A 25,879-nucleotide genomic window follows, 5' to 3' on the forward strand; every position below is an offset into this window, starting at 1 on the left:
CCATCTTGCAGACACTTTGTGAAACTGGAGCACATCATGCACAATGTGATGTGCGGACCCATGACTAATCTGTAAATGGGCTGCAGTGTCATTCAGTGTCACTCGGTGGTTTTCCTTCACTATGGCTTCAACTGCTGCAATGTTCTGTGGAATCACAACTTGTGCCTGACCTAGATGAGGAGCATCTTCCACTGAAGTCGCACCATTTGCGAACTTCCTACTCCATTCATATACTTGCTGCTGTGACAAACATGCATCACCGTACTGAACCTTCATTTGTCGATGAATTTCAATAGGTTTCACACCTTCATTATGCAAAAACCGAATAACTGAACGCTATTCTTCCCTGGTGCAAGTCGCAAGTGGGGCGGCCATCTTTATACTGATACTGTGACGGTATGTGTGCATCTGCACTATGCTGCCTCCTACAGGCCATTCTGCACACTGTTTGTAGCACGCTTACCGACTCACAGGATAATGGTGCAAAATTTCAATTTGTTATTACAAATTTAAGGTTTTCATTTGATTCACCCTCATATTTCTTTTAGTTCTTTCATAGATTACAAATTGTGCAGTAAAGATGGCAATAAGTATAATTATACTTCAGAGCACTTTGGTGTGTTTGTGCTTGGGCCCTAGCATTTGCAGCACCTTTTCCCTGCTATGCTGCATGTCTATCCTCGAGCTATCCTTTTTCTCGTCCCATGGGGAACGTGTGGCATATTTTTGAAAATGTGTTCTTAATTTTCTGTAGCCAGAGTCAGAATAATCCCACTACTGTTTTTTCTTTCTTTCTTTCTTTCTTCATTCTCCATCTCCTACCCTTCCTCCACTGCAGCATTTGAGGTTCTTCTTTGTTTCTCCTTCCTCTCTGCATGCTCTTAAAGGCTGGCCCATGCATCTGACATGTAAAAGGTGACTGGGTAACATGTAATTCCCAACCCTTGGTTGACAGGTAGGGTTCAAACGTACACCTGGTACAGGCCAGGCCTAGGGAGGGGTGTTTGCCTGAGCTGTTATTTTCCAAAATTGCCAATTAGTCCCTCTGTCAGGAGTTTGGGAGGTGTGAACAATCACCTAAGGCGGAAGAGATCCCCTCTGAGGGGGGGCCCCCAGTTGGAAGGAGCTCTCCATCACAGATGCTGGCAATCATAGGGATTTTTCTTACAGTGAGCCAGTCACCAACTCAGTCTTACTAAATGTAAATGGAATGAGGCTAAAGATTCCAAGACTCTCCCTGCTACACCTCAGTTCCTCATGGTATCGCGTACTCAAGGTGGTCAGTCCTTTTCAGCTGTTGTTTCTTTTAATATTCAGAAAGGTTTTGATGCAGTTGCTGGCACTGTGAAATGCTGCTCTCATTTATGCAATGACACTTAGCTTCTGGAGACTAATTGTGATTCTCAGGCAAAGCCTGTAGCTTCACTCCTCCATGGCTATCCTGTTTGTGTCAGGTCCATCGAATGCTAAATTCTTCATGTTGTGTTATTTACAGTAGGCTGCTCGATGGCCTGACCTTGGGAGAAATCTAAACTTACCTCTCTGGTCAGAGCGTCATTGCAGTCCATCAGATGATAAAAAAGGTTGATGCATCCTTCGTGCCTACACGCACACTTTCTCATGTCGGATAGCGTAGTGCCTCCATCAAAGATCAAAGCCGGCTATGAAGTCATCATGGTCCGACCATACATTTCGAACGTGACTTGCTGCTACCAATGTCGGTGTTACTCAAATGTCCTATCAAAACCTGGCCATATGTGTTATTTGTGGTAGGGGTGCTCACAAGGGTGATTGCCCGCATCCTTCTCCCAATTGTATCAATTGCAATGGCGGCCATGCAGCCTCATCCCAAGAATGTCCCCTGTATTTTGATTAGCGGACTGTCCAGGAGATCTGGGTGAAAGAAAAAGTACCTTACCCTGTTGTGTGCAAGTTATTGGCTAGTCAGAATCCCTGCATTTTACCACCTGGCACTTACAGTATCGTTCTTGCTATACCTCACTGCACGAAGGATATGGCCACACAGACTTGCGACCTCAAATTTAGCACCACTGTTATAAAATTGCCCAGTGTCATGGTAGCATCCCCATCTCCTCCTCCTCCAGTTATGCAACAAGCCACCAAATTTTCGCCTTCAGCGGCAAAATCACCTGCTACGCAACCAGAGATTGGAAAGAACAGAAGGAATACTCCCACGAAGATTTTTTACATCTTTCTAGCCAACAAACACCTGAGTCTTCATCTGCCAACCACAAAGGCTCCAAGGAAAGGAGTCCTTCACTGACTTGGAGATCGTCTTCATGGTGTTGCCACGTGATACCCTCACTGGCTGATCTCCATTTTGCCGGTGCGTACCACCAACCGTTTCTCCACCCTTGAATCTGCTGGCTGACCCAGTGAGAATGCCGTTGTCTCTGTAAATCTCATGGAGCGGGGATCCTTCAGCCTCTGTGCCCTGTAGCAGTGACTCTTTGAAGGCTGGCATTCGGCTGCCACTGATGTGACAACCCTTCATTTTTTCTCTTCACTCCTTTCCCCATCGGGACTCTTCCTAAATGAAACATTCATGGGATTAGATCCATCAAGGAGGAATTACAGCTGCACTTGGAATCGCAGCTTCTGCTAGTTTTCTGCGTCCAGGAAACAAAATTACATCCTTGTGACTGCTTTGATTTCTTGCATTTCTTTCCCGTCTGCTTTGACCTTTCCCCCCAAGACAGCAATCCATCTCATGTGGGAGTCATGCTGCTTGTCTGGGATGTCATTCATAGTCAGACTATCTCACTGAACATCTAGCTGCAAGCTGTTGCAGTCCACATTTTCCTTCCTCGCTTCAGCTTTTCTCTTTTTACCATCTACATACCTCCGTCATTCGGTGTCACCAGGGTGGACTTCCTTCAGCTTATTGGGAAACTCCCTCCCTCTTTTTACAGCTTGGAGACTTTAATGCGCACCGTCCCCTTTGTGTCAGAGAGGTGCCCTCTCTTGACCATCACAATCAGCTCAACTTCATCTGCTTTAGCACTGGAGGACCAACATTCCTGTCAGACTCCAAACACACCTGTACCCATTTGGACATCTCATTCTGCACTGCCCAACTTGCTCGTCATCTCGAGTGGTCTGTTCTCTCTAACACATACTCAAACAACTATCCATTTGCTGACTCCTACCCCATCTACGTGTAAACCAATTGGCACTGCAGGTTTTACTCCTTCCTGGTGACCTTTGACGAACAACATTTCCCCAGTTGTGATGACCAGATAGAATATCTTACAAACATTAACCGTACTGCCGCAGAACGTTCCTTGCCTCGCAGTTCACCTTTAGTGCACAGTATTGTGGTCACTTGGTGCACTGATGGAATCCGCAGTTCGATTTGTGCATACATATGCTCTCCGCATATTTAACCATCATCCTAAAATGGCGAACAGTATTCGTTATAAATGGTTGTGTGCTCAGTGTTGTTGCGTGCTTGGGGGTAGCAAAAAAAGTTCTCTAGTTCTTTTAGCAGTCCTGCTCCCTATTCTGTTGTGTGGGCCAACCTCCAGTGACACTCTGGCACCAAGGTCCATTCCCCAATTTCCGGCCTGACCATAGCTGCTGATGTCATTGTTCCTATCACCAACGCCTTAGGCTGCTATTTTGCGGAGATTTCGAGGAAACGAATGGAGGAGGCTCGAGTGATACCCTTTCTCTCAGAATCGTGAATTCTACAATGCTGCCTTTCCTATGCTGGAGCTAGGTCATGCTCTCACTTCATCCTGATTTCCACCCCAGGGTTGGACAATATTTACTTTCAGAAGTTGCAGCACCTTTCTCTTGCGGGCAAGCAATTCCTCCGTCATGCGTACAATCACATCTGGGCAGGTGACTCATTTCCCAGATTCTGGCATGAAGCCATTGTCATTCCCATAGCTAAGCCCAGTAAGGACAAACAGCTTCCTTCTAACTACCGCCCCAATTCTCTCACCAGCTGTATTTGCAAGGTGATGGAACGTGTGATTCATGCCTGGCTGGTATGGTGGCTTGAGTCTCTCAGTTTACTAACCACTGCACAGTGTAGATTTTTGGGTGCGCTGCTCTGCAGTTGACTATCTTATCACTTTGTCGAACAATTTTCTACACAAATACTAGACTGTGGATGTGTTTTTTGATCTGGAGAAAACCTACAACACCTGCTTGAGGACTGGTATCCTCCGTACTCTTAACATGTGGAGCTTCCAAGGCCGCCTGCCCCATTTTCTTCAGGAAATTTTAAAAGACCGACACCTTTATCCAGGAAAACAGTGTGCTTCAGGGTGCCGTCCTGAGCGTCATTCTCTTTGCTATCGCTGTTAACCCTGGAATGGCCTGTCTCCTGCGGGGCATCTCTGGTTCCCTTTTTTCATAATTTTGCTATCTATTGTAGTTCTCCACAGACATGTCTCCTTGAGCAGTGTCTTCAGTGATGTCTCGATCACCTTTATTCATGGAGCAATTACAATGGCTTTTGTTTTTCCACTGATAAAACTGTTTGTATGCATTTCTGGTGGTGCAATGGGTTTCTTCCACCATGTTTACATCTTGGGCCTGTTGCTCTTCCTTTCACTGTAACTATGAAATTCCTGGGGCTTATGCTTGAAAGGAAATTTTCTTGGTCCTCCCACGTCTTATGACGCCTGCTGTATTTGGTCCCTTAATGTCCTGTGTGTTCCCATTTGTACTTCCTGGGAGTGGACAGAGCACTTTCCTTCGTTTGTGCTGATCCCTTGTCCGTTCGAAACTAGACTATGAGTGTTTAGTTTATGCATCTGCACGTCCATCCATCTTACACCATTTAAATACAGTCCACCATCGTGCCATCCATTCAGCCAGTGATGCCTTTTACACTTGCCTGGTTGAGAGCCTGTATACACAGAACCTGCTGAAGTACCACTGTCGTATGGTCTCCTCAGCAGATACACATGCCATTTTTCCACCATGCGTTGCCACCTGTCCAATGCCTCCTCCTATGCACACCAGTACGGGGCACGTCTCTCTTCTTTGTTACCCCTGGAGTTCGCTTTTGGCTATTGCTCTTGCAGCTTAACTTCACGCTGCCTGCCACGTTCCCAGGGGGTGTGAACACTTTATCACCTTGGCTTCGTGTGGTGGCTCATGCTCACTTCGGACTTCATTCACTTCCTAAGGACACTACTCCAGATTCTATCTATTGGTGTAAGTTTCTCCACCTTTGCACGGAACTTTGCGGTAGTACCTTTGTGTACACTGATGGCTCTCGCATGAACTAATGCCAAGGCTGCAGTCCTCCTACCTCAGCCTGCTAATTCTTCCATACCTTCCAATGATCTCCTTGTTGGCGTCTGTCAGCAGAAGGTGTCACTTTGGCATCACCACTGGTCTTCCTTTCATGGGAATAAGCTCTTGGGAATTAAATGTCATTGAGCTGCCTGGCCGACCTCCTCTCAGCCCTTTCGCCGCGAGTAGATCATTTTAGTTAGGTTACATATTGGGCACTATCGTTTTAGCCATTGCCGTTTGTTAAGTGGTCTCCCTCACCACTTTGTGCTCATTGTCGTCAATCTTCGACGGTTCAGTGTTTCCTGACCGAATGCCCTTTTTTCAGCCATGTTCTACTGTATATTTGCCATCTGGGTTATTGGCTGTTTTACTGAACGATGCGCAGGCTATTGACTGTGTTTTATCTGTCGTAGCAATGTGGTAAACACTGGACTCGCATTCGGGAGGACGACGGTTCAATCCCGCGTCCGGCCATCCTGATTTAGGTTTTCCGTGATTTCCCTAAATCGCTCCAGGCAAATGCCGGGATGGTTCCTTTGAAAGGGCACGGCCGACTTCCTTCACCGTCCTTCCCTAATCCGATGAGACCGATGACCTCGCTGTCTGGTCTCCTTCCCCCAACCAACCAACCAACCAATGTGGTAAAGGACATTTAATCTTTAGTTTAGGACCTCCATTGTCTTTACAGAATATTTTGTGGACCTTTCTCCAAGAGGAAGTCCTTGTTTTTAGCTGTCTTTCCTTTCATTGATCGCTCTTAATGTGTAGTCGCTTTTGACTCCTTTTTCATGTTATTGTTCTGAGGTTCTGACAAGGGTGCATATGACATTAGTTGTTTTAACATTGTAAAACAAAAAAAAGAAAGAAACAGAGGGGTGAGTTGAGTTTTTGAGCAAAAATCACATGTAATTGGTTTTTTTCTACAGAGAAGTCCAAGTGCTCGACAGAACATAACATATATTCAGCCAGGTAACCCACAAAATGTTCGGTGCACAGCAGCGAATTTATAATTGTGCTTGCCAGTAATTTTCAGCTGCTGCAATTTAAGCTGTGCTCTTAGGATCCTGCGTAACTACACCTTCAGAAAAAAAGAAAAAAACAGGAAAAAAGTTTTGATGACCATTATTATGTGTGAAAGCTTAGCTTTTCTTGTAGCTACAGTATACTGTACGTGTATCAAACTGAACCATTAACTTTTCCTGTTTGTGTGTTTGTACTACTTAACAGTGATTGTGCTTGGCTGACTATATTATGTGCCCTATGCTCTGAATATCTTCTGTTGTTGGCTGGTGAGGTCATGTGACATGGCTATGATTAGCTGACAAAAGTGCATTGCAATCTCCATTTCAGTGCCACTTTATTGTATTTGACAGAATTTGTATTTATACTTTCATAATAGGAAAATATAAAATATGCAGTGTACACATTGCCACACATCAAAGACCTTTCTTAAAAAAGTGCTGGGAAGTTTTATGCTGGTGTATAAAACTTTCACCATTAAAAGAATTGATAAGTTTTACAGCTCTGAGGGGAAGTATATTGTTATTTAACATGGAAAAAATGAACTTTTGCCTGGGAAAAAGTGTATTTTTAACTGGTAAATGTGTTCTAAGTGTGAATCCTTTTTTAAATACCTCTAAGCTGTCCAATTTCCCCTCTGCTCAGCAAATAGTGACCTCTCTGTGCTCAGAATATTGTCGCTTTACTTGGGTTTGAAGCTTTCATAGGAACTCCATTCCTAAAGCATAAGATTGTGTGGTAGTATTGTATTTGACTAGGGCCAATGGACTGCGGAGGAAATAAAATTAAAAATTGACACTTCCTAGCTTTTGAGTAAAGATCTTAGCTTCTTTCACCCAGAGGAGGAGGAGGAGCAGGAGTAGGTTTGTTAGTGGGATCATTCTGGAATTATGTGCAAACGTCATGAATGCCTATCAATGGAGAGTCAGTTGTGCAGGATTAGAGGTAAACAAACAGTGGAATTTAGTGATTTGCAAATAGATGGTGTGTAACGCTGTTTTTGTCACAGTTTGTGCGTTATAAAAATTTAGTGTTGGAATGAAACATACATGTTGCTTCTCAGTAATAGAATAGCTTTCTGACACAGTTTAAGTTATTTTGCCACCATATGTTGACACAATAATTGCTATTCTTGTTGAACTGAATTTGTGATTATTTTGGCAACATGTACCACATGGGGTGATTTTTTATTGTCTAAATTAGAGATGGGCAAACTGAAACACCAAACTGTTTCGAAACAAATGAAACAGTACAATGTAATGTTTCGAAACGCTGTTTCGAAACAGTGAAACAGTTTGTGTCTTATAATAGTATAGGCCTTCACATTATATAATCTTGAGTGTCTACTGTATAAATATTGTCATAAAAACACAAATGAGGTGCGACCGCCAATCATATCGCAGAGAGTGTGAAACTTTCACTTAGACGTCTTTGCAGTTCCATATTTCGTGTAGCAGCAAATGCACTGCTTTCATGTCATGTGACTTTCATACTTTCCAATTGGCCGAGGTCAGACTTAATATGTTTGACATAACAGATTTTGCCAAACTCGTTTCCCTGTATTCTAGTGCATAATTTTGATAGGTTTTATGAGTGATAATCTGTATGTGCTCTTGAAAAGGCATATCATGAGATATAATTTATTGAGATAACATCCTGGAAGTGAGGCACTGAATTAACATTTATGAGTATGCCGCTCACACTTTTACTACCCGCAGTTAAATTTTCCATTGTTTGTCACACAGAGCGGGATGCAAAGTGACTGATGCACACAGATCAAAAATGTACCGTAACAGACTGGAGGATATAGCGCAATGGTCAAGTATGGCAGTTTCTCATCAAACATTCACAAGTTAGCTGGATACATCTCATAGTAAGTACACTTGATAGAACAGGAAAACATTTCAAGATAACTGAAATGCAGAGATTCCTATGTTTCTTTGAAGTATAAAATCCAGACGAAAATTTAAAGCAGTTCCTACAGTGTAATGCCTTTGTGATACCTGTATCATGGCAAATCTGCCTCTACACCACTTATAGTTCTTGCTAAAGAAGTTTGTTTGAGGTACAGGTACATGGAGTTCCCTCAAGTACTCACGGCAAGCAGATGTATTATATACTTGCCCAGGAAATCAGAGATGAAATTACGTTGTTGTAGAAATGCAATTTTTATCACAGTATCTGAATGCCAAAAACAAAAGTATCGAAGTACAATTGTTGATTTGCCTGAGAATTTTTTATCATACACAAGTATCAAGATGCCTATAGTGTAATAACCAAACACAGCACATTTACAAAAATATACACACAAACATATACATACACAAATCAGATAATTATTCTCAAACACATAAATGAATAAATAACATACTAAAAAAAATTAAACTCACAGAATGGTGAGCAAAAAGTGTCTTCTGTGTGCAACAAATTTGAGAAAAATGTTCTTGTAAGGTAGCTACATGCACAGTTTAGTGGACTAAACAAAATACAGTCAAATATAAATTCAGTGCACTCTGTCCAGAGAAGAACAAAATCAATTGAAATTTTCCTGTTTCATTTCTGAGTAGATCTGCTGTACCTATTCTAAGTTGTAGTTTAGAAATATCATTTTTGATACTTTTTCGCCTGAAAGACGGGATCGTCTGTCTGTTATTGTTTGCCCCTGCTTTGAAAATATGCGCTCACATGGAACAGAGGTGGCCATAATACAAAGACGTCGTTTCATTATTTCAAACAGTGTAGGAAACAACACATGATTTTCTTTCCACCACAGCAGTGGATCTTGTGATCTGTGTATCAGTGGCATCTTCATATATTTATCAAGCTCGACTATACTTGCAGCACGTGGATTGTCTACACTTTGGATCAAGCCACCTACAGCTTGGTCAAAATCTTGCCAAATGTTGCCACTGCTAGAAGTGAATGTGCTCACCTCAACTGGTTTGGCTGGTGGCGGATTTTCTGTAGAACACTGAGTGGGTTTCTGTCGTATTGCACAGCACTTGTTAATTATGGCATCTTTTGTTTCTTTTAATCGATGCCCAGTTTTTGGAAAACCATGCTTCCTGAAGCGAGGACCCAGTAATGTTGCCTCACAAGCAATTGCTTTATCTGCAAACTTTTGAACGAGGTGGGTACAGATTCCGTCCTCAAGTTTAGCAATTACTGTATTAGTAGCTTCATTGCTGTGATCTGAGTTTTTCAGTCTCAGACAATGACTTTGTAAACCTTTGCTTAATAAGACAACTTTTGACAAGGTTACATTTCTTTCACTGCTAATTTCTGTTGTGACTTGTTCAAAAGGAGATAGTATTTCACAAGATTTTTCAATAACTAACCAGTCTTCATTGGACAGTTTTGTTTGTGAATCCACACTGAGGATGGCAAGGGTGCTTTGCAAAGGCTCTTTGATTTTCAAAAGCCTGTCAAACATTTCATATGTGGAATTCCATCTTGTAGGGCAATCTTGTTTCGGTGTTAAAATAGGGAAGCCCATTTGCTTCTGAATGTTGTGTAATTTCTCAAGTGCTTGAGGACTTCTTTTGAAAAATTCCACTATTGACTTCACCTTTGCCCTTGTGTCTGTAATTGGTTCAAGGCTTGCTTGCACGATTAAATTCAGTGTATGTGCAAAACAAGGTACATGCCACCATTTGCACATCATCACTGCCTCCACCATGTTAGGTGCATTATCTGTAGTGCAAGCTACAATTTTATTGGTGATACCCAAGTTGAAGTCACATTTTGTAATTCACTGGAAATGTTTTCTGCTGTATGCTTGTCATGGAATTTAAAACTAGATAACAAATATGACTTCAGATTGCAGTTTTCATCAATGAAGTGAGCAGTCACTGCAATATAATTCTCATTTTTCACAGATGTCCATCCATCAGTTGTAATGCAGATGTAGGATGCAGCTTGCACTGCAGATCTTACCTGCACTAGTGTGCTGTCGAACACTTGAGAGAGTAAACTGTGGGAGAGTGTTTTTCTACTTGGTGGTGCATAGTTTTCATTTAATAAATAAGTCATTTTTCTAAACTCTACACTCTCAACTACATTAAATGGAAGGTATTCTGTAACAACAAGTCTTAAAATCTGTTCGTCTATTTTGGCTCGTTTGGATGAAGGCACTGGTCTTGATGCAAATCCAGTAATCTTTGTTTGTTTACCACACCTACCCAGAACTGAACTGGTGGAAGTGCTGGGTATTTATTGCACAGATTGTTCATCTTGACGCACAGGCACTGGAATGGCAGATTCCTGAACAGTTGCTGTGGAAACTGAACTGATTTCATCACTGCCCAGATTCATAAAGACTGATTTCGAACGAGTTTCACTTAAATTAACTGTTGGATGCTTATGTCGCAAGTGTCTGTTTAAGCAAGAAGTTGAACTACTTTTAAACGACAACACTGCCGAGCACAAGTTACATTTAATTTTCTCAGGATTTATCTTCATAAAATAATCCCACACCGGACTTCGTAACGCCATAGCTGAAGACAGAAGAACCAACACGAACTGTACTGGAGGCGGGAAAAAACTGCAGAAACAATGGATACGCTAGTGGGATTCCCACATTTTGTTAGTATGGATAATATATACCCGGCCTGCTAATGTCCATGCACACAAAAGAAATCATTGTGGAGAATAGGCATATTGACTATAGACTCACAAATAAAGCCACATAATTCGAATAAATGACAAAATATAAGAGAAAAAATTTTTTGTCCCTTAAGGTGTTTCGAATCATTACTATAAATCCACCATGCTTCTTAGCCTTTCCCGTTCACCATTACATCATCAATGATCCGTCAATCATATTGCTTTTCAAGTGCATCCAATTTACGTATATGTCTAAAAACTGCCACTCTACACCTTTTCTAATTCAAAATGTAGTAGGTTTACTTGCATTTTTTTAATATGATTACTGTACATCAACAGATAAGCATATGTTATAGGAGATGTGTAATTTAATTGAATGTTTTTCACACTTTTATTATTTTGAATGCGAATAGTGTGCTTTATTTTATTGTTTGTTAGTGTTTATAAAGTATATATTACGCCATTTCGGAATAGAGCAGTCAATTAGAAACAAAGCTTTATTTTCGGAAATCTTAAGCTTCATGCTGTTGTGTATCAAAAGGATTTCGACACTCTTGAAAGAGTTCGATGAAGTAGTACATTAAATGTATTTCCGTATCTGTGCCGTGCCCGAATCTCGTCCGAGACAAAGCGAAATGAAACATCACTGTTTCGATACAGTTAGTCCATTCCAAGCACAAGTGGACTGAAACAGCGTTATTTTGAAACAACAATACAGTTCCTGTGACTGGCTCGAGATCCAATCAGGTAACCGAAATGAAACATCACTGTTTCGATACAGTTAGTCCGTTCCAAGCACAAGTGGACTGAAACAGCATTATTTTGAAACAACGATAGTTTCTGTGGCTGGCTCGAAATCGAATCAGGTCCCGTTATCCGACACAGAGCAGAATGAAACACCACTGTTTCGAAACACTGAAACAGTTCCACGTATCGATACACTGTTCCGAAACATAGAAACAGTAGCCAAGTCTAGTCTAAATGATTAATCTCTTTCTAGTTGTATTTCATAGGATGTTATTTGTTTCTTTTTTATAGAACATAATCAGCAGATAGATGTTGAGAAGCTGAACAGAGAAGTAACTGAACGAGATTACTGTCTCTGGGATGCCCTAGAAAGCTCAAAATGGCTACCTGTGGAAGGATTGGAATGCTGCTGAAAATGAAGAAAGTGTGTACAGTTGTAAAATATTTCATTCCTCATTGTAGCAATTTTTCACATGTTTCTTTTTTTATAAAATCCAATAATAAATAGGGTCAGGTGATACAATTTCACCATCCTGTTAAATATTTTGTAAGATAAATAAAAAAAAAATCAAGTGAAACACAAGAAGTTATTTATGTATATACACACTCTTCTTCCACACACAGACGTGAAATTGGACATAAAAGCACTAGAGTGATAATAATTACATTTTTTTCTCTTATGTTGGTCCGTTGAACATTAAAATGAACAGAGATCTATTAATTGTTGTCGCTCTTAAACTAAACACACATTTGTTTCCATTTTTTTTCATTGTGTACAGAACATTGATTTTTTTCTGGGTGGCCAGTTGTAGTTATTGACAAATGTCTGCCTGTGTCTGTATATGCGCGGATAGATATGTTGTGTTTGCGAGTGTATACCTGTCCTTTTTTCCCTCTTAGGCAAATCTTTCCGCTCCCGGGATTGGAATGACTCCTTACCCTCTCCCTTAAAACCCACATCCTTTCGTCTTTCCCTCTCCTTTCCTGATGAAGCAACCTTGGGTTGCGAAAGCTTGAAGTTTGTGTGTTTGTAACCACGACTTATGGTGCCTTAAAGAAGCTGTATTTTTACCTCTGAGCTATCACACATGTTAATTTACTCCTTTCTTTGTTATATTTAACCATAAGTTGTCATATCTGACATAAATTGGTTATTAATTTTTGGACTTCAATTGACGTCTACATTATCACTCTACGAGAGAGCGACATGCTCAGAATTTGTTGTTCTTTAATTTTTGCAGTTTTAAAGATAACTGCACAATTTTTGGTTACAAACTAACTTTTGCATGATAATTTCAAATATGAGATTCATTTTACTCTACTGATTAAACTCTTGATATGCCAGGCATGGTTACACTTACCCCAACTTTTTCCCATGTGGGGCAAATGTAACCAATCGGCTAGGGCAAGTGTAACCAGGAGGGGTTACACTTGCCCCAAACAAACTTACCGGAACATATTTATTTATTTAAGCCGTAACCTTGTTTTTGTCATCACACTGGATCAACTAAACTGGCCTTCCTGTACATATGGATACCAGAATACCTGATGTGCTGGATTTGTAGGTCTACTGAGTTTGTGTGAGATATATTTTATTTTTTATTTAAGTCTACTATATTTTTAAACCATGGTTCCTTTTATAAAATATGACACAGAACTAAAGAATGCCACCATTTCAATTGCAGTACAGTATGTGAAGCATTGTTTGACTGACAACAATGTTGAGCATGATAATTCATCCTGCAGCCAATGGATGTAGCAGTGTTTAAGAGTGTGAAATCTACTTGGGACCAAAAGTTAACTCTTCACCAGAGACATCATCAAGCGGTAAAATTTAGCAAACGTGACTTTTCCAATCTCCTCACTGCTGTATGGAATGAAACACCACCTGAATTGTTGAAAAGTGGTTTTCAAAAAGCAGGAATATTCCCTTACAGTAGAGAAGTAATTGATAAAACTAAATATGATCTGGAGGCATATAAAAGATATGTAGCTCATACAAAATCTTTGACAGAAACAAATCCATTGCCAGCTCATTATAATGCAGCCATAGACTGTGTGGAAGCTATGTCTTTAACAGAAAGTACTCAGATTTTTGGGAAGCTTCCAGCTGAACAACTTCCAGAATTTTATAGACCTACATCTACTGAGCCCTGCAGTTCTCCCAGTATCAGAGTTCTTTCTCAACCATTCCCGAGTTAACCAATGTTTCATTATGTTCTGGAACTTCTGATTTGTCATTTGAAAGCTTATTATAGGAAACAGTCAGACAGTGTAGTCCCACTGGTAAAACAAAGAAGAAAAAGGTTGCACCAGGAGCTGAAGTTATCATTTTTCAAGATGCCATCTATAAAGAAAAAGATTTTAAAGGAAACAAGAATAATAAGGAGAAAGAAAAACAAAAAGGCATTATTGGCATGAAAAAGGGCTTGGTAATGAAAAGTAAATCTTCCAAACAAAGTGCTGTTACTTTATCCGAAATGGCATCTCAGAATGTTGTGGAAACAAAAATCCCTGATTGCTCATGTGGGTAACAAGAAAAAAAGACGAAGTTGAATCAACAAGTGAAGAAAGTGAAACTGAAGGAGGCCTATCTTTAATAAGTAGTGATGAAGAAAATGGGACTATAATAACACTGGACGATCTCAGGAAAGAAATGATAAACTGTGAAGAAGAGGAAGAAGAAAAAGAGGCAAACTTTTTTGAAGCCAAAGATAAAATTACAGTTGAAACTATGTTCTGGTAGCTTTTTCAACAAAATGTAAGAAAGTTCATATTATTAGCCAAGATACCAAAATTAGTGATTTAGGAGATTCAGAAGTGATTTTCCTCAGATGCAAAAATAAGACAAAGCATGGCACCACATTCTACTGGCCTGATAGAAGAGATGAGACGGAAGTTCCATCCTCCGATTTCATTTCAGTGCTGCCAGAGTCTACTTTGGGTCACAAGGGAGACCTGACATTTGGTGTTACATTTGATTCATACAACATTCAGTGACAAAATAATAGTTAGGGCCTAAGTGTGAATATAATAAGTTGAATTAGGGCATTTTAGGATTAAACACAAATTGCCAACAACTTTAGTTCAATTACCATGAAAAATAATAGAAAGTGAACTCATAGAGTGAATTTTTCTTTTCTCTTGACTAGATATTTTATTATTTTTGTTCAATTGCCTACTAAAGAAAAAAATATTACTTTTGTAGAATTTTAACTAATAAATTACTGGCCTAAAACAAAAATAAATCATCTATGATGCATTCTGTTTCAGTGTTTTATGGTTTAGGCTAACACTTATTTTCTAGTTTAGTTAACATTTTGTGTGTATTTCATAATATTCAAAGAGGCTTGTGCAAAAATGTTCATATCTTGAGTAAAATTTAAGATATTTTAATAATTTAAAAAACCTCAAATTCAGAAAAAATTGGGTAATCAGGTCACTTACCCCAAGTCTCTTTTACAATGCACTGTATGGGTACAATAAAGTGGGGTTACACAGCTCAGTTGGTAAATCATATGGGTGCTGTCACACGTGGCTCTGCCTTTGTTGTGTACACCTTCCGGGTTACAGGACTGGAGTAGGTGGTGGTGGGAGGGTGACCTGCCTACACTGTGAAGCCTTCTATGTAGGAATGACCAGCAACAAACTGTCCATTCGCATGAACGTACACAGGCAGACAGTGTTTGTTGGTAATGAGGATCACTCTGTGGCTAAACATGCCTTGGTGCACGGCCAGCACATCTTGGCACAGTGTTACACCGTCCGGGTTATCTGGATACTTCCCACTGACACCAACCTATCAGAACTCCGGAGATGGGAACTTGCCCTTCAATATATCCTCTCTTCCCGTTACCCACCAGGCCTCAACCTCCGCTAATTTCAAGTTGCCGCCACTCATACCTCACCTGTCATTCAATAACATCTATGCCTCTGTACTTCCACCTCGACTGACATCTCTACCCAAACTCTTTGTCTTTACATATGTCTGCTTGTGTCTGTATATGTGCAGATGGATGTGTGTGTGTGTGTGTGTGTGTGTGTGTGTGTGCGTGTGTGCGCGAGTGTATACCTGTCCCTTCCCCCCCCCCCCCCCCCCTCCCCCGCCCTCCCCCAAGGTAAGTCTTTCCGCTCCCGGGATTGGAATGACTCCTTACCCTCTCCCTTAAAACCCACATCCTTTCATCTTTCCTTCTCCTTCCCTCTTTCCTGATGAAGCGACCTTGGGTTGCGAAAGCTCGAAATTTGTGTATGTGTTTGTGTTTGTTATTGTTTCTATCAACGTACCATTGCTTTCATTTTGTGTGTGTGTGTGGGGGGGGGGGGGGGGGGGGTATGTACCTAGTAGGCAACTGGAGTGCTGGGCATGTAGTTCATTCTGTACTGTTTGCTACATCCCCTCCCATCAAGTTTTATCGAAGGGTTCAAATGAAAAGGAAACAAACGGAAAAAAGTAAGTGAACTGTAAATTGTTTCAAAAGTAATTACCATAGCTGTTTGTTCATTTATTCCACTGTGAGACAAGACGTTCAATGCCTCCCTGGGAAAATGTTTGTGGTTGCCTACGGAACCATGGTTGTAACCAGATGTGCATTTCTTCATCCGAAGCAAATCAAGGTGCACAGATGTCTTCAGGGCTGCAAAAGTATGGAAATAGCATGGGGCGGAATAGGGACTGTATGGAGGATGTGTAATGGTTTCCCAGTGAAACTGCTCCAGTGTAATTGCTAGAACCTTGGCAAATTTGGGCGGGAGGTTTTGCCAGTATTTTTTGCATGTGACCTGATGTGCATGGGATTGCACATCTTCAAAGTAGGACGGCAAATTGTAGTACAACCACAAATTGCATTACCTGCTGGGCACAGAGTTTATCTGTCTTTTGATGCCATGGCTACAAAAATTATGGCATGCCACTGAGTAAGAAGTGTGGCTTGACAATGCAGATTACTTCAACAGTGAACAGAGGATCATGAGTTATCTGCAAATTGTTCTGTTCATTCAAATGTCAGATACAGTTCATGTAACATCGTATTGAATGTACACTGCGGTGTTCCTTCGCATCAACTAACATTAATAAAAGTTGCATAACTTTTTAAGAAGAATTGCTTTCTATTATTTAGTAGAAATTTTCAGCGCAGGACTCATTGGCTATGGTGATGCAGTCAAAAGAAGAGCACCCAGAAATATATTTTATAGGTGCAAACATTCAGGGTTGAAGATAACACCACTCTTACAGGGTGTATACGACCCGGGACATCTGGGAGATCCGGGAAAAATCCGGGAATTTTTTAGAATTCCAGGAACTTTTTCTTGTTTTAGTTACCAGTTACACTTTTGTGATTTTGACCGGTAAGAACCAATACTCTAAACAAGGATATTACTGTATCCCGCTTCTGCAGAATAATGCTGCAGCAAAAAAACATGAACAAGAGAAAAAAATGAAAATAAAACTTTAGCTGCAAAGGAAATGCGCCATATACAACAACAAAACACAGTGCTCATACAAGCGTCTGCCAACCAAAGTGTGTCAAAGGCTTTAGGAAGAATATGCATTGCTTCCTAACAGCAAATTGCCTCCGATGAGTGTGACATCACAGCTGTTTACATTTGAGCATTTGCGGGTGGGCTCTTGTGCATGCGCATTTGAGGCGCCTATGGGTAGTACCTTCTCCCGCTTCTGGCTACAGATGTGTGGCTGGGCGCCACTATCCAAATTGCTCCGGTTCGGAAATATCGTAGATCCAGGGCTGATGCACAGAGCAGTCTGAGTTGTAGTGGGGAGGTGGGTAGTCTCCACGTGACCTGTGTTTACGTATAGTGATTTTGCTGTTTCCTCTTCGTTTATTGTTCTCACATTAAATGAAAACAAAACGGATTTCTGTGGCCGGGAGCTACCAAATGAATTAAAATACGTTCGCATAATTACGGAAGGCTAGAATATGTTGTTAGTTTCAGGTTTTATTTCCACCTTTCTGACAGTCAAGCATTAATCACCTTGCAGAACAATGAAGTTATTTTTGTCGGTTTGGTAAAGAGATTTGGCTTTTATTAATATTTTGCGCTGAGACAGACAATTTATTTGAAACGAAGTGTTTAATTTCACACTGTTGGCAAGTTTCAACTGTTCACTGCATTTCAAGTGCATGTTTTCCATCTTCCAACTCGTATGGCATTATGCCGTAATTAAAAACCAAACATGAGCTAATACAGTACTGGTACTCAAGAAAATTTACATATGAATCTGGACATACGACTGCACTTTAAGCCGAATTATGCATTTTAGTATAGTTCACGAAATTCCGATGCTCCTGAAGTATCCTTTGATGTCTTGTTTCTTTTATGACATAATGCAAGATCTTTTAATATTTTACACGTACGAACATGCGGCCTTCCTGTGTCATCGTAGCTGCGCAGGCGCAGTGACGCCTGTTAAGGCTGGTTCCCACTAGAGCGCGGCAGCGGCAAGCGTTTTCCGCTTTGACGCGGTGGCTCGTGGAATTGGCATTCCCATCTGGAAGCGGCAGACGCTAGCGGTAGCCAATGGCGGTCAGCCACTGAGGTACGGGACGGGACCCACCGAAATGCCCGGTGCGTTTGATTAACTATATCTTACACCTACATGAAGGAAAGATGAAGTTGGGTGAAGACATACCAATTTTTCATTTTCTGTGCAATGTACTCTTTCACATATTTCATTATTCATGTTTTCTCATGTCACCATAAACAGATTTCTTGACGAGAGTTTATGATTGTTCACTATCTCCTAAAACATTGAAACAATGTATGACAAAAGAGATTATTCAGATAGTTAAGCGAGACAAAAATTTAAAATGTGATACGGTAGCAGGTACAGGAAAACACTAAGAACACAAAGGCTTGGGGGAAGGGATTAAAGTGGAAGCCACCTGATAGAATTTCGCACAGAGCATAATGTAATCATCGCCAGCACCTTGCTTAAGAATGATGAAAGAATAATACATATTTGGAACAAAGTTTTCGAAAGCAGATTTTAAATTATAAGACATTTCCCGGTGCAGACGCAAACCTACATTGATTTATTGGTTACGAGCTGCAGTTTACAACTAAAGAGACAGTAAATGGTAGCAAATTAAGGAAATGGAACTTGAATAAGTCAAGACCCACAGTTTTTCGATAATCTTAAAGTTACCGTATTGCAACGACTGAGTGAAATAGAGGAAGGAATCCGCTAGAATACGAATGGATATCTTTGAGAGAAGAAGTGGTGAATGCAACAGAGTATGTGAACGGGAAGAAGGTACAGTAGAAGTCGTTAGATAAAACGTGATATATTAAATTTTACAAGAGGGAAAAATATAAAAATGCAGCAAATAAAGTAGGCCATGGGAAATAGAAATGGTTCAAATGGCTCTGAGCACTATGGGACTTAACTTCTGAGGCCATCAGCCCCCTAGAACTCAGAACTACTTAAACCTAACTAACCTAAGGACATCACACACATCCATGCCCGAGGCAGGATTTGAACCTGCGATTGTAGCGGTCGCGCAGCTCCAGACTGTAGCGCCTAGAATCGCTCGGCCACTCCGGCCGGTGAAATAGAAATGTCTAAACATGATGTTGACAGAAAGTCCAAAATTGCAATGCGATTTTGCACTTGGAAAACATAGGGGAATGAAAACGAGAAAGAACAAAGAAAACTTTGCTCAAAGGAGAAGCAACTGTCAAGAACTCATTTGGCAAGCCAGAACTAAGCAAATAAGAGAAGGCTAGAAAGTGGAAGGAATATGTAGAGAGGAGAGGGGGAGGGGTTGTATAAACTAACATTAGCACAATGTTAGATTACTGAGAGATGTCTGAACACGCAAGGCAATACCGATCCTACCACTTAGCTAAGTAGACACACTGAAGAACTGCGAAAGTGTGTTTATAGCATTTGCATGATTAGAGAAAGGTTTTGACAATCTTAATTAAAACATTCTTTGAAGCTCTGGAGATGTCATCAATAAAACACAGGACCACAAGATTATTTACAACTTGTATAGAAACCAAACTGCATTTCTGAGTCTTCAATGACTTGAAAGGGAAGTATTAATTGAGAAGGCAGAAGTAGAGAGCATATAAAATGAAGACTGTAAATAGCAAGAAAAGCGTTCTGAAAAAGAAAATTTGTTCACATTGAATATAAATTCTAATGATTGGGTACTATTTTACAAAGGTATTTGTGTGGAGTGCAGCCTTGTATGTAAGTGAAACGTGGGCGATGAACAGTTCTGTCAAGAAGACAATGGATGCTTTCAAAATGTGGTGATCAATAAGAATGCTGAAGATTAGATATGAGGATTGTGTAACTAAAGAAGAGGTACAGAATTAAATAGAGGAGGAAGAGGAAATTATGGCACAACTTTGACTACAAGGGGGGTAAGTTGACAGGACATATTATGAGGCGTCAAAGAGTGAGGACAAAGGGGTTGGGTGATAATATTCTGATAATAATCATCTGTTGAAATGCTATTCTACTATTTTATCTATTAATGTAAGCAGTGAATTTACTCTTCCATGCACTCCTCCACAAAACATTTAAACCAATACTGAAATCAGCTGAACACCAAATCTTTCAACCACTGACTGACAACTACTGCATTCACTTTCAACTTTCTATAACTATCACTGGCTAGCCACACGCACATACATATATAAGGAGAACAGAAATAAACAAAGATTAGTTTTCAGCATTATAATTCTTTAGGTTGGCAACATGTACATAAACAAACCAAACAGGAAGGGACATGAGGTGAACACACTGTAGTTACGACTTCAAATAAGTGTTTTCAGTATAATGTCTACAGCTAGTGACAGAAGAAAAAAGAGCGAACATGAAAATGTGCTTATGTTCCATAAGTTTTAGTTCAACCTCCAGCATGTGACCAGGTGAGGGGAAACACGATGTCCGCAAAAAACTCTATCCACTGTAAGTAATCAGTTATTCACGTAAGAAAAGATGTGAACTGTTTTTTAATCTGCAAGTATCACATATCAAAACAAAACTAAATCATTCTAGAGTCCACCGAAGATGCCTTAAAGTAAAAGGCGAAACGCGTCTTGAACCAATAAAGTACACTAGATAAAGAAAAAAACGTTTGTTACTTACAAAAGGAAATAATCAATAGCTGTAGATACTTGGCAAATTACTTCTTATGACATACCAGCAAATTAGTTTCGGTTTAACTTCTCATTCTACATGCTATTAAATGCTGTTTAAAAAAATTCATCTATCCCTTCTGAAAAACTGTAGTTACTTTCATACCTCAGTAGATAAACAGATATTGGATATTTATTATGCGACGAAATACATGACTTTTTACAAGTTATCATTTGCAAAAAAACACGTTTCGATTTCTTGAACCGATTACGAAATTTGCGGTTGATACAATCACATGGTTTACGACAAGCAGTATGAAGCATCGGTCGCGTCGCGAGCGACCCGCGCGCGGTCATCGCACAGCCTTTCCGCCGACGTTTTATTCAATATCTCGAGAACGGTGATAGCTATCGTTCTGCTCTCAGCTTTAAATACAATTTCGATATGTTGACTAAATTTCATACGCAATAATGTACTACCTAAAATGAACTGTACGCAAAGTCCATGCAATGCGTTTTTACCTCTGCGCACTCATTAAAATTTCGTGTAAAGGTTTACGTAGATGCGAGACAGCAAGTAACCACGACGAATAACGAAAAGAAATTCGGTTCTTTATCGAGAGAAGATATCAGACTGTAACATGCCCAAGAATAAAATTTTTCTACCGAATAGTTTCCTTGGAATCGGATTATAAGTATTTCATAGCTGCCGCCGTGCCATAAGTTCGGTGAAAGTTCGTGTGGCCCGGGGTTCTGTCCTGATGTCACGCTCAGCGCGTTCTGTGATTGGCGGCGCGCAGCTGGAGCGCGGCAGCGGAAACGGTTCGACATGGTCAAACCGCGACGCAGAGCCCGCCGCGCCGCTGACGGCGTTTCCAAGGCAACCATGTCACTGCCGCGGGGGTTTTGACGCGCGGCAGCCCTAGTGGGAATCGGCCTTTACCTGGCGCTCTCTGGCAACTGCTGAAACGAACCAGTTTCTAACAAGTCACGGGAAAATATTGCGAATGGTGGTTTGAAAAGTGTTACTTTAAAAGTAAATTTCCTTTTATGAAAGATGAACTATGTGCGAGAATGTACAATGAATTTCTTAAATCACAGAGAATTTGACTCTCATTTAAAAATCAACTCTTTGAGGACGACCATCTAGATGAATTTCGAGCCCAGAAGATCAGACACGTACGTCATTATTAAAAATTTTACTGGCACATTTGTGTGATGTATCTTAAAGTGTAACACGCACAAAATGATCAGCATTATATGTGGAAGCTTAGCTTCTCTTGCAGCTTATTAATCTTTGAGACCAATATTATTTGTGAAAGCTTTGTTTTTCTTGTAGCAAAACTATGTATATTAATTTAAACCATTAACTTTTCTTTTTGTGTGTTTGCACTACTTAAGAGCGATCTTGCTATTGGTAGACTACACTACGTGTCCTGTGCTGTCATCAGCTGCCGAGATCACGTGACATGAGCTATTACTGGCTTACAAAAGCACGTTGCAAACTCGATTTCATTGCTTCAGAAAGTAACATGCAGTGTTTGGTGGAATTCAAATTTATACCTCCGTAAAACAAAGAAATCCAGCATACATGTTGCTGCACATCAAAGATCTTTCCAAAACGTGTTTTTTTCCCCCCTGGGTTTCGTTTTCTAAAGTGCCGGCAAATTCTATGTCTGTGTAGAAAACCATAAACATTCTAAGGATTGATAAGTTTTACAGTGTCGAGGAAAAGTATACCGCTATTTAACACGAAAAAGTGTATTTTCATCCGGGAGAAAGTGTATTTTCAACCCAGAAATCCGGGAATTTTTTTTCCTTGTCCACATATACACCCTGACTCTGAACAAACATATATACTTTTCTAAAGAACAGAACATTGCACCCTGATGCTCTATTGCAGGAGACACAATACATTTGTGCTGAGAATTAATGAAATTCAAACAAAAAAGTTTATATGAGGCATGTTCAGAAAGTAAGTGTACTGTGACCATAGCGGGCTGTGGTTTTTTGTTTTTTTGAGGGTTGGTGGCATTGAGTGGTAAAGTGGGATCGTCTGATCAAGAGTGAACATTGCAGGAACACAGCAGTACATAAACTCACATTGCAGCGTCCAGTTGTATGAAAGGTGGTAAAAAAAACCCCAAGTGTGAGCCGCACGCTATGAGCCACTTGCTACTCGCGGAAGGAATAACACCTACCAAAATTTTTTCGTGAATGAAAACGGTTTATGGCAAAGGTGTTGTGAACGAAAAGAACATGTTTATGTGGTGTAGGGAGTTTAGTGGAAGCATAAAAAAAAGTTCATGAAAAAAAAACTGGATGAGTGGAAGACCTTCCATTCTGACTGATCAGTTGGTGCCAAAAATTGAGGAAACTGTTAGTGAAGACCTCTGATCAATAGTGGATGAAATTTCTGCAATGTTTTCACAACTCTCCAGAGCTCTCTTATATGAGACACTCACAGAAATGCTGACATATTAGAAACTCTGTGCAAGATAGGTCACAAAACAGCTACCAGAGCAGCACAAGAAAAATCAGGTCAGTAGTGTCTGCGAGTTTCTTGAGTGACTTAAATGGGAAGGTGAGGATTTTCTGAGCTCTGTTGTGATTGGAGATGAAACATGGGTGGCAAATTACCAGCCTGAGGCAGAAAGAGTGCCATCACTTTGGCACCACACCAATTCCCCATTTGCTAAAAATTCAAAACCACAATGTTGGGCAAAAAAAGAAAAAAAATCATTGTCTCAGTCTTTTGGGACTGAAAAGATATCATTTAGGTTGAATTTCTGTTGCAGGGGGAGACAGTGCACTACAATATTGTTGGGGCTTAGAGGAGCTCAAAAGGAAGGGAATCCTGATGGGGAGTGTGCTTGTTGCACGACAACACCAGTCCTCCCGCAGCCTTAGCCACCAATGTGCTCTTGGACTCATTTGATTGGGATGTTATGGACATCCCATCACCCTTGTATTCTCATAGCTTACCACATTCACTATATATGACTGTTGTATCTGTTCCAGAAAGAACAGTTACTGGAGATGACCATGCAGCTTTGCTAGAAATGAAATGATAATTAAATGGACACCCTAGCTGCAAACAGGCGTTGATGTACATCATTGGGGACATATTGAAAATGTGTGCCCCGACCGGGACTCAAACCTGGGATCTCCTGCTTACATGGCAGACACTCTAACCATCTGAGCCACCGAGGGCACAGACGATAGTGCGCCTGCAGGGAGTTATCCCGTGCACATTCCCGGTGAAACCTACATTCCCAACATGTCCACACCATTACATTCATAGTGCGGCTTATAGATGTTTGCTCATCATACTGATTACTCGTAGCAGATTAATCTACCAAGTCCATTTAATTATCATTACCACATTCAGATTATCACCTTTCAACTCCCTGAAGGCATGCAAATTGAATTAAATTTTCAGTTGATGAAAAGGTTCAGTAAGAGGTGCTGAAGTGGGGGGAAGCAGCTGGCCAGAGAGTTTTTAGAAGCGGGCTTAGAGAAGCTTGTGCTATGGCTCACCACAAGTGCTGAATGGGATGGCAGTTATGTGGAAAAATAGCCAACAAGTATATCTGTCATGTCAACAGTACGTTGTATTTTTTTCCAAATACATTTTTCTAAAAAAAATATAAAAATCTAGTATACTTATTTTCGGAACATGCCTCTTATTAAAAGAAAATGAATGTGGTCATTTACACTTGAGTCGACAACAAAATATTACAGTGAAGGGCCAAGTAATTATGAACACTACAGATAAGAAGATTTGAGAAGAAAGAGTTTGTTGATAAATACTAATCACATTAACTGACAACAATTACATGACAAGAATTTATAAAGTCAATGACTCAGAAGTTAGGTGGCCAAGACTACACAGACTAAGATTCACATTAAGCAGAAAGGAAGGAGGAAGGGTTATTTATCGACATGGAAAAAGAAAACACTACATGGCAAGCACCTGTATCATCTAACACAGCCACACATCAATCAACACGCGTCCAACACATGGCTAACAAAAGGCAATATATACAGTGAGACAGAAGGATTCATGATTGCAATACAGGATCAAACAATAAACACCAGATATTACAGCAAGCATATTAAGATCGCAATACCACAACAGATAAATGCAGACTTTGCAAACAACAAATAGAAACAGTAGATCACATCACAAGCGAATGTACAATACTAGCAAATACAGAATACCCCAGAAGACATGACAATGTGGCAAAAATAATACAACAACAACTTGCCGTACAACATAAACTAATACAACAACATGTTCCCCCATACAAGTATGCACCACAAAATGTACTGGAGAATGATGAATACAAATTATACTGGAACAGAACCGTTTTGTCACCGGGTTATTTGGTAACCGAGATAGCGTTACGGAGATGTTTAATAAACTCAAGTGGCAGACTCTGCAAGAGAGGCGCTCTGCATCGCGGTGTAGCTTGCTCGCCAGGTTTCGAGAGGGTGCGTTTCTGGATGAGGTATCGAATATATTGCTTCCCCCTACTTATACCTCCCGAGGAGATCACGAATGTAAAATTAGAGAGATTAGAGCGCGCACGGAGGCTTTCAGACAGTCGTTCTTCCCGCGAACCATACGCGACTGGAACAGGAAAGGGAGGTAATGACAGTGGCACGTAAAGTGCCCTCCGCCACACACCGTTGGGTGGCTTGCGGAGTATCAATGTAGATGTAGATGTAGATGTAGATAACTGATAAAACAACACCACATAACAAACCTGACATCATACTCACCAATAACACAACTAATCTAAATATCCATACCCAATACAACAAATATGCAGAAGAAAATAGGAGAAAAAATTGAAAAATACATCCAACTGGCTGAGGAAGTCAAGGACATGTGGCATCAGGATAAAGTTGACATTATACCAATTATACTATCAACTACAGAAGTCATACCACACGATATCCACCAGTACATCAATGCAATACAGCTACATCCAAATGTATATATACAACTACAGAAATCTGTAATTATTGATACATGTTCAATTACCCGAAAGTTCCTAAATGCAATGTAACATGTACCGTACAGTTAAAAGGAAGTCACGCT

The 25,879-nt window shown here is 40.4% G+C and overlaps 1 protein-coding gene across 2 annotated transcripts in view; it reads left to right on the forward strand.

The window, feature by feature from the left end:
• The window catches only part of LOC126483938 (tRNA selenocysteine 1-associated protein 1), a 62,182-nt gene extending 49,995 nt beyond the window's left edge, over positions 1-12,187 (forward strand). For both annotated transcript variants that reach the window (XM_050107222.1, XM_050107223.1), the window contains exon 6: positions 11,944-12,187. In XM_050107222.1, coding sequence (XP_049963179.1) covers positions 11,944-12,065 — 122 coding nt within the window. In that variant the 3' untranslated portion in view covers positions 12,066-12,187. The remainder of the gene's footprint in view (positions 1-11,943) is intronic.
• The last annotated feature ends 13,692 nt before the right edge of the window (positions 12,188-25,879 follow it).

Source organism: Schistocerca serialis, chromosome 6, assembly GCF_023864345.2.
Source record: "Schistocerca serialis cubense isolate TAMUIC-IGC-003099 chromosome 6, iqSchSeri2.2, whole genome shotgun sequence".
In the NCBI taxonomy this organism is placed as follows: Eukaryota; Metazoa; Arthropoda; class Insecta; order Orthoptera; family Acrididae; genus Schistocerca; species Schistocerca serialis.